Below are 8,808 nucleotides of genomic sequence, written 5' to 3'. Positions count from 1 at the left end.
AATTAATAAATTTCACAAGTTCTAAATTAGGTCATATAAAATATGATACAATTCGGAAAGATAATAAGATAATAAAATTTTAAAAACATTATGTAAATATATTGTTCCAATGTAAATATAAATAATATATAGATATTTTGAGTCTATTTTTATCTTTTCTTAACACATCAAAATATTTGATGTTATTTGATTACCACAACAATCAAAAAAGAATTTTAGAAAATGTTTATCTATAAAATTTAATCAATACATATACCGCAAAATCAAGTATCTTTTTTATTTATACATTAAACACATACATCAAAATACACAAATCTAAAAATGACTTTTTGTACATATTTCTATGAATTAATAAAATATTGTAATCTCAACATTATTAATTTATAGAGTTTGTATTGTAGTTAGTTATGTCTCTAACTAACTATGTGAGATTTTCATTCATTCATTAACATTTTCTTTCACGTTTAAGCGTGAATAATTGCAAAAACAACATTCACGAAGTGGCCTTTGATATCATGTTAAATTCAGAATTATCATAAACTTATAAATTAAAACTAATCGGAGATAAATAGATTAACTTTAATTCCTTATATATTATTTAGTTATTTTTTTCCAACTACCTATATGAGACTTTCACATTTTCTTTACGTAACTTGTAAAATTCTGTTTACAAATTACAACGGTCAAAATCACAAATGTGTTTTTTTTTATAAATTTTGTTAAATGGAAAATTGTTGACCAAATTGAAAATATTACACATGGTTTGTTGGTTTAGAAGCAATGGAACATTGGTGGTGGTGGTGATGATGGTGATGCATATTTAAATCCAATATTTGCTGAGAGGATGAAATCTCCACCATAATTTTCTTTTGGTTATGCATTTATAACATGTTTCAATTCCTGTGTTAACGGTGATGGTTTTTCGACTTATACTTCTGGTTGAATTTACTTATATATCTAGTTGGGAAAGTGGAGTTGGAGCAATATTTGGTTTGTAGATAAGTGTTGGAGCAGAATTTGAACCAAGCACTGGTGACTGATTTGATGTTGATGGTGTTTCAGTGGTCTCACAGTTTCCCTTCAAAGTCATTGTATCGTATGTCAAGGAACAGCAAAGATGGCCAAGAGAGGGCATCTGCCTGAAACAGACTAGCAAAATGGTTGCTGCTCCCGTCGAATTTTTACATCAATTCCAGTTTTGAAAGGATTTTTTTGGAACAACTCTGCAAAATCTATTAGAATTAATTTGAAACAAAACGACAATAGTCAAACCTATTTCAGGGGACAAATACTTGGCTATGTCTGCATGGTTCATATCAATTTTCTACCATAACCATTATGTGTGGCCGTGGGCCATCAGCGCGGAGCACACACATTTGTAAGAACACACGTTTGGAGCAACCCAATAAGCTAATGTGTTGAAGGGATCAAAGTACTTTGCTTTTCAAGCTTGAAGGGCTATAACTATAAGCCCTCTTAAATCAGTTATTATCAAATTTGAGGTCTAAATTGACTTAATAATCCATATGGCACAAAGATCACCGTTTTCCGATTAAAGCCAAAAGTTGCCGTCTGGTAAAAACCAAAGCTTCTTCGTCATGAGAACTAGGCTTGGCATTTCAAGTATCAGTTTGGTTCGAATATTTCAGCTATTGGGTAGTTTAGGTAGGAGGTTAGATGATCTATTTACTATTTGACCTATTTCAGTTCAAATTCGGTTCAGATAGTTCCGGGTTTAGCTCGGCTAATAAAACTAGGAACCGAAAATACCTGGAAAAAACTCAGTTCTCATTTGGTTTCAGTTCTGGTTCGGTTATTTGGGATGGTTCAGATAATTCAGGTAAAATATCAGATACTTCGGGTAAAATATCATATTTGGGTAAAATATCGAATAATTAGGATGATTCTGATAAAAATATCAGATATTTCGGATTACTTTGGATATTTTGAGTATTTTATAATAATTTAGTTTTCTTAAAATATTTTAGTATACTTTTAATAGATTTTTTAATTATAAATATATAAATATATATTTAATTATTTACATGTATATATAATTAATATTTTAGTATATTCGGGTACCCATTCGGTCTCTGGCTCCGGTTTGATTCAATTATTTCGGATATAGAAATAAGAACCATTTGAGTATTTGAGAATTTCGGTCTGGTTCCGGTTTTGGATATTTCGATTTGACTCCGGTTTGGTTCTTCGGTTCCTTTTTTTTTTTTGGCCGAGGTCTAATGAGAACGGTAACAGTGTATAATGACAAATATAATAAGAAGAAGAGGAGAAGGAAACAGCCATAATAAGGCTTCTCCATTGTCATTCGAGTCATGGTGATGAAAAAACTTAGAAATGACTCGATGATTAGATACTTGGTGTGGACAAAAAGACTATGATGAAAGAAAAGCAAACAGAAACCACCTATTTTTCCTTTTCTACTTTTCACAATACGAAAATTATATAGACTAATGTTTTATAGATTTTTAAAATTCCTTGACCACGCCTTTAGAAGTTTTGTTTGTGTTACTACCACATTCAAATTTTAAACGACCGATACTTTTACACACTGGAAAAAAGGTAAGAAACTTTATTTCGTGTTGTGAACATGTTTCTTCTTGTTGGCGTTTGCGCACTTTCAAAAACGCTAAAACAAATACAAATATTTTGAAGAAAACGGCCAAAAAAACCCTGAACTTTAAAAAAAAAGCCAAATAAAGCTCCAACTCGTATTTGAGCCAAAACAAACTTCAATTTTTTTTAAATTGGCCGTTTTAATTCTAGTCTTTTGTTGACTTAGCCAAATTAGAAACTCATATAAGTCCACGGTTAAATACATAAACGTCTGTTAATTCTGAAAACGTCGTCGTTTTAAAACCTAATTACACATTAATGAAACAGCGTCGTTTTACGTTTCTAAACTCACAAAACATCATCTCTTTCACGACAAACCCAGACTGCAAATCAAAAACCCTAGATTTTCTAATTCTCTACTCTCTCAATTCCCAAATCTCTGAGATATTGACGACGCAGAGGATGGCTAGGACGATGGGGCTACTTCGGACTCGTCGTACTGAGGAGCCTGAAGTGGAAAGTGTTAGGAAAGCTAGAGAAGCTACAATTGAGCAAGAGAATCAAGTGGATGAAGAAGCTGGCGATGAAGGTGATAATGATATTGACGCTGAGGAGAATGGTATTGGTGTAGAAGAAGAAGTTGTCGGGGATTTAAGAGCTCACTTTGGAGATGATGCAGGAGACGAAGGTGATGTGAGTGACGGAGACAGTGGTGATGACATTTGGGATGATGATAAAATCCCAGACCCATTGTCATCTGATGATGATGAAGAAGAGTATGAGCGTAGAGAAGAGGTTGCAAATACACTTGGTTGTGAAGAGCTTATCTATTTGGGGAAAACGTATGGATGTGCGTCTGATTTTAAAGTGGCTCTGCTTAGGTACTCTCTGCGATCTAGGTATGATATCAAGCTTTACAAGTCTTGTGCTAAGTCAGTTGGTGCAAAATGCACTGATGTGGAGTCTAAGTGTCCTTGGAGAATTTATTGTTCATATGAAAGAAGAAGACATAAGATGCAAGTGAAGGTATATGTGAATGAGCATTGTTGCATTAGGTCAGGGTACTCGAAGATGTTGAAGACTTCTTCTATTGCCATGCTCTTTGAGGAAAGGCTAAGAATAAATCCTAAGTTTACTAGGACAGAGATGGCGGAAGAGATAAAGCGAGAATATAATCTCACAGTCACAGAGGAGCAGTGTGGAAAAGCAAAGGCTAAGCTTTACAGAGGAAGGAAAGCCAGCCATGAAGCTCACTTTTCTCGGATTTGGGACTACCAAGCTGAGGTCCCAAAATCTAATATGTACTCTACTATGAAGATTGAGACTGTTCCAGGGCCTGTGGTACAGAGCAAACAGAGATTTGATCGCCTCTACATGTGTTTTACAGCTCAAAGAGAGACCTGAATTGAAACTTGTAGGCCCATCATTGGCTTAGATGGAGCATTTCTCAAATGGGATATAAAAGGACACTTATTGGCTGCTGTTGGAAGAGATGGTGACAATAGAATAGTTCCAATTGCTTGGGCTGTGGTGGAGGTGGAGAATAACATAAATTGGGAGTGGTTTGTGCAATTGTTGAAGGAAGATTTGGGACTACAAGATGGCTCTAAAATCACCATCATTTCAGACAAGCAGAAGGTAGAAGGTTAATTAATTTTTTTTTCTATATAAATTTTATTGACTCTCTATTTAATGACTTATGCAGGGCCTGGTGAATGCTGTGAAAAATGAGCTACCAGAAGCAGAACATCGAATGTGTGCAAGACACATACTGTCAAACTGGAAAAGAGACAGCAAGGATCCTGAGTTAGAGCGTATGTTTTGGATAATAGCTGGTTGCTACACCATAGGAGAGTTTGAAGAAGCTTTAGAGGTATTGAAAAAATATAACAAAGGTGCGTTTGACACTCTCCAACTACAAAACCCGAGAACGTGGAGTAGAGCATTCTTTAAAGTTGGGTCATTTTGCAATGATAACCTCAACAACCTCTGTGAGTCTTTCAATAAAACCATTAGGGAAGCAAGGAAAAAACCATTACTTGAAATGCTAGAAGATATTAGGAGGCAAAGTATGGTTCGTCATGCAAAGAGAGCTATTCTTGCAAAAAGGTTGAAGACACATTTTACAATGAAGGCACACGCGGAGATTGAACTCAACAAAGAGAAGGCTAAAGAATTGAGAAGGCACCTTGCTTGTGGAAACGTGCATGAGGTTGATGACCATTCTGTTGCTTATCGTGTGGACATGGATCTCAAAACATGCGGGTGTGTAAAATGGCAGCTCACTGGAATCCCTTGTATACATGCTACTTGTGTTATTACAGCCAAGAAGATTAGGACAGAAGATTATGTTGCTGGCTATTACACAACCCAAAAGTGGCGAGAAACATATTCCCGTGGAATAAGACCTGTCCAAGGTATGATCTTATGGCCTCGGTTAAATAGGTTAGGAGTTTTGCCACCACCATTTAGACTAGGAAAGCGTGGAAGACCAAGTAATCATGATAGGAAGAAAGGCCTTAATGAAACTTCATCCAACAAGACCAAGATGACACGAGATAGGAGGGTCATTACATGCTCAAATTGCCATGATGAAGGTCATAACAAGACGACTTGTCCTAATGACAAAGTTGAGAGTGCTCCAAAAAGGCCAAGAGGTCGACCAAGAAAGGATTTGGTACGTGTGTGTTCTTTTACCGTTTTCTTGTCTTTATTGTTATGATTAACAACTGTGATCTAATGTTGTAGGGAGAATACTCTCAAGCACAAGGACCCTCACAAGGACCCTCACAAGGACTCTCTCAACAGCCATCTCAACCCTCACAAGTGTGAACTTGACAAGTTCATGTTTTCTACTTTTTTTTGGGTGAACTTGATAATGTACGTTTGGCATGTGTATTTTTCTTTTGTCTTTGACTATTAAGATTTGGTCGGTTTTTGAACTTGATAATGTATGCGCTTGTCATGTTTTCTACTTGACAAGTTCATGTTTTCTACTTTCGTTTATTGTGTGAACTAACCAATGTTTTGTTCGGTTTCATATATGGGTTGTCAAAGCTTGTTTTAGCAAACTTGAATTCATTAGAGCAAAAGAAAAATCACATTTATAATCCTTAAAGTAATACAATCCGAAGCATAGCCATAAACGATCAGTCATATAACAACAACAGCACTAAATAAAAGAACATACAAGACACATTACAAACTAGTGAACTTCTTCTCTTCACCTTTGCCAACAACAAAAATATAAACCATAGCCATACTTAAGAAGAGAGCAGACACCAAAAGAGTCTTGCATATCACTTTGAGCTTCTTAATTTCTCTTTTGTGACACACTAACTCATCCTTCATCTCATGGATCACGCATTTGAGCTCTTCAACATCAGCTTTCACATTGCCCAGTTCTGTTTCCAAGTTACCAACTCTAGGTAAGGCATCTTCGACTTCTTCATATACTGCATCTTCAACCCATTTGAACAAGTGATCCTATGAACAAAAACACACATTGTCACATGAGGTAAGAGAATTGAATAATCAATTATTAAGATCACCATACCTCTTTAAAACTCGGACAACGAAAGAAGGGACGACCAGGATTCTCCTTCGTCTTTGATATCAAAACCACACTTAAACGTCCACAGAAACACTTTGTCGGAAATCCACGAATCTCATCTTCCTCAGACATAGAAGAATACTTTGTTGCACGACTTTCACCTTCCTCAGACATAGAACGAGACTTCCTAAAGATAACAGCCAACATTTACAACCATAAAACTAACAAGAAATCGAGATGCATCGAGAGATTACCTTTCGCCGGAGTTAGCACTACAGCTTGTTTTCATCGGAGATTTGGGAATTGAGAGAGTAGAGAATTAGAAAATCTAGGGTTTTTGATTTGCAGTCTGGGTTTTTCGTGAAAGAGATGATGTTTTGTGAGTTTAGAAACGTAAAACGACGCTGTTTCATTAATGTGTAATTAGGTTTTAAAACGACGACGTTTTCAGAATTAACAGACGTTTATGTATTTAACCGTGGACTTATATGAGTTTCTAATTTGGCTAAGTCAACAAAAGACTAGAATTAAAACGGCCAATTTAAAAAAAATTGAAGTTTGTTTTGGCTCAAATACGAGTTGGAGCTTTATTTGGCTTTTTTTTGAAAGTTCAGGGTTTTTTTGGCCGTTTTCTCAAATATTTTGTCCTATAATTGCTGATACTATGGGCTGTTTCTTTTGTAAGCATGATGGGAACTGTTTCTTATAAAAAAGATGGGATAAAGTAAACTAACAAAATAAAACGTCAAAATCCGTTTAGATATACGAATTGCTGGAAAAAATTGTTAAGACAAAGCCTTTATTAGTAGTATAGCACTAATAGAAAATTTTCAAGGATATCAAAAAATTGATTTCATCTAGTACACTATATCTGTTTCTATAATTTCTTTTAAGAATTATCAAGTAATATACTTGTGATGACATAAACATAAGAATTGTTCAAATTGTCAACACCTTGTTATTTAGTTCTACTATATAACTGTTTTGTAAAGGCAATATATGTTCATCACAACCTCCCAATAACCATGAAAATAATGGAGAGCAAAACCAACAAATACTTAGCCCTGATTCTTGTTACATTCTTGATCAGTCTATACTACCATCCCATCTCCGCCACACCACAACATGGCCATGCCCATTTCGTGCTGGTTCATGGGGCCGGTCACGGAGCTTGGTGTTGGTATAAACTCATACCAATATTGAAATCTCAAGGACACAACGTAACTGCAGTTGACTTAGCTGCATCCGGGATCGATCTAAGTCGGGCTGAAACTATCTTGTCGATCAACGAGTATATGAAGCCACTGATGGACCTAATGAATAGTCTAAACGTGGATGAGAAGGTGATTCTGGTGGCACATAGTTTTGGTGGGCTTGCTATTTCCAAGGCCATGGAGTTATTCCATGATAAGGTTCATATGGCTATTTTCGTTACTGCCCTAATGCCTGGCCCAACCTTCAATTTCACGTTTCTTTCTAAAGGGGTATGTTACTAATTGCATATTTTCCACTTCTAGAGTAACATTGCTCGTTTACATAGTTTCAAAAATAATAATCATCGTGTAACACTCTTAAACTTTTTGTAAGTTGGTGAGGTGGCAAGCTCCATTACTAGACATGAAGTTTATATTTGGAGATGGGCCTAATAACCCTCCTACTCTTTCCATTGGAGGTCCACTTTTCCTTTCATTAAATATGTATGACCTTAGTCCTAGAGAGGTAAAAGTAAAACATACACAAAATTTATCACGTAACTGGAAATAGTTACTTCATTTTCATTTTTCTCTACTTATATATAACCACTTTTGGACCCGCGCCATGTATGATTTAAAGGATGTTGAATTGGCGGGTGCATTGGTTCGGCCACAGCGCTTATTCAGCAACGAAGATATAGACACAAGTCTTGTGCTCACGCCCGAGAGATACGGATCGGTAAATCGGATCTTTGTAGTGTCCGAGAAAGACAAAACATTGATGAAAGAGTTCCAACTCTGGATGATCAAGAACAATCCTCCTAATCATGTGGAGCATATCCAGGATTCTGATCATATGGTCATGATTTCCAGGCCGTTGGATCTCGGTGACCGTCTTTTATCTTTGGCTAAGAAGTTCGCTTGAAAATATTTGACATTTGATTCAACATTTTGTTGCGAGTTCTTATGGTTATCACTTCTACTATTCTTGTGTTGCAAAAGCCTTGTGTGAGTATTTATATTTTGTATGTGATCATCACTCTGTATCTGGTTTGACTTTTTTTTGTGCACGTGGTTTGACTTTTCAACATTTGCAACTTCAGCTAAATTATTTCATAAAACTAATCAAAGTAAGTCGAACACTTTAATTAGCCTGCCATTATGGAATAGTGATCATGAGAAGGCTAAAATCTAATGAATCGAAATTTATAAACACTCGCTATTTTCCCTGAAAAACTAGTCATATAAAAAAGAAATTAATATGTAAATTTAAATTGGAAGGAAATTGACTTAACAAATCTATTAAATAAACTTGAACATGGATACATATTTCATCTGAGATCTAATTCGTGTCAAGAACATGCTCCCTATTCAAATCCAGTCGTTCTAAAGTTTTGAGACATTTTTAAGAAACAAATTAACTTAATTCACGCACCTAACTATCGATTCGCAGCATTGTTTCTCCATAGAAAGTGATTCTTCTTTCTC

General features: G+C 35.5%; 3 protein-coding genes across 3 annotated transcripts; 2 read left to right on the top strand and 1 right to left on the bottom strand.

Annotated features, from left to right (window-relative positions):
- Positions 1 to 3,048: 3,048 nt before the first annotated feature.
- On the top strand, positions 3,049 to 5,406 carry LOC125604374. Its single transcript, XM_048774792.1, has 4 exons — positions 3,049 to 3,950; positions 3,993 to 4,212; positions 4,280 to 5,251; positions 5,323 to 5,406. The coding sequence occupies exons 1-4, from the start codon at positions 3,049 to 3,051 to the stop codon at positions 5,404 to 5,406; spliced, it is 2,178 nt and encodes a 725-aa protein (XP_048630749.1).
- A 182-nt stretch (positions 5,407 to 5,588) lies between these two features.
- Positions 5,589 to 6,700, bottom strand: LOC125604378 (uncharacterized protein At1g43920, Chloroplastic-like). The gene is made up of 2 exons (XM_048774797.1): positions 6,131 to 6,700; positions 5,589 to 6,060 (listed from the first exon to the last, which is right to left on the bottom strand). Exons 1-2 carry the CDS (start codon positions 6,332 to 6,334, stop codon positions 5,773 to 5,775), a joined length of 492 nt encoding a protein of 163 aa, XP_048630754.1. The 5' UTR covers positions 6,335 to 6,700; the 3' UTR covers positions 5,589 to 5,772.
- A 459-nt stretch (positions 6,701 to 7,159) lies between these two features.
- Positions 7,160 to 8,356, top strand: LOC125604376 (putative inactive methylesterase 20). Its single transcript, XM_048774795.1, has 2 exons — positions 7,160 to 7,611; positions 7,715 to 8,356. The coding sequence occupies exons 1-2, from the start codon at positions 7,162 to 7,164 to the stop codon at positions 7,889 to 7,891; spliced, it is 627 nt and encodes a 208-aa protein (XP_048630752.1). The 5' UTR covers positions 7,160 to 7,161; the 3' UTR covers positions 7,892 to 8,356.
- The last annotated feature ends 452 nt before the right edge of the window (positions 8,357 to 8,808 follow it).

The sequence above is a fragment of the Brassica napus genome, unplaced genomic scaffold, assembly GCF_020379485.1.
Source record: "Brassica napus cultivar Da-Ae unplaced genomic scaffold, Da-Ae ScsIHWf_528;HRSCAF=793, whole genome shotgun sequence".
NCBI lineage: Eukaryota > Viridiplantae > Streptophyta > Magnoliopsida > Brassicales > Brassicaceae > Brassica > Brassica napus.
Note: the sequence above shows the minus strand (reverse complement) of the source record. Positions and strands in the feature narration are given on the sequence as shown.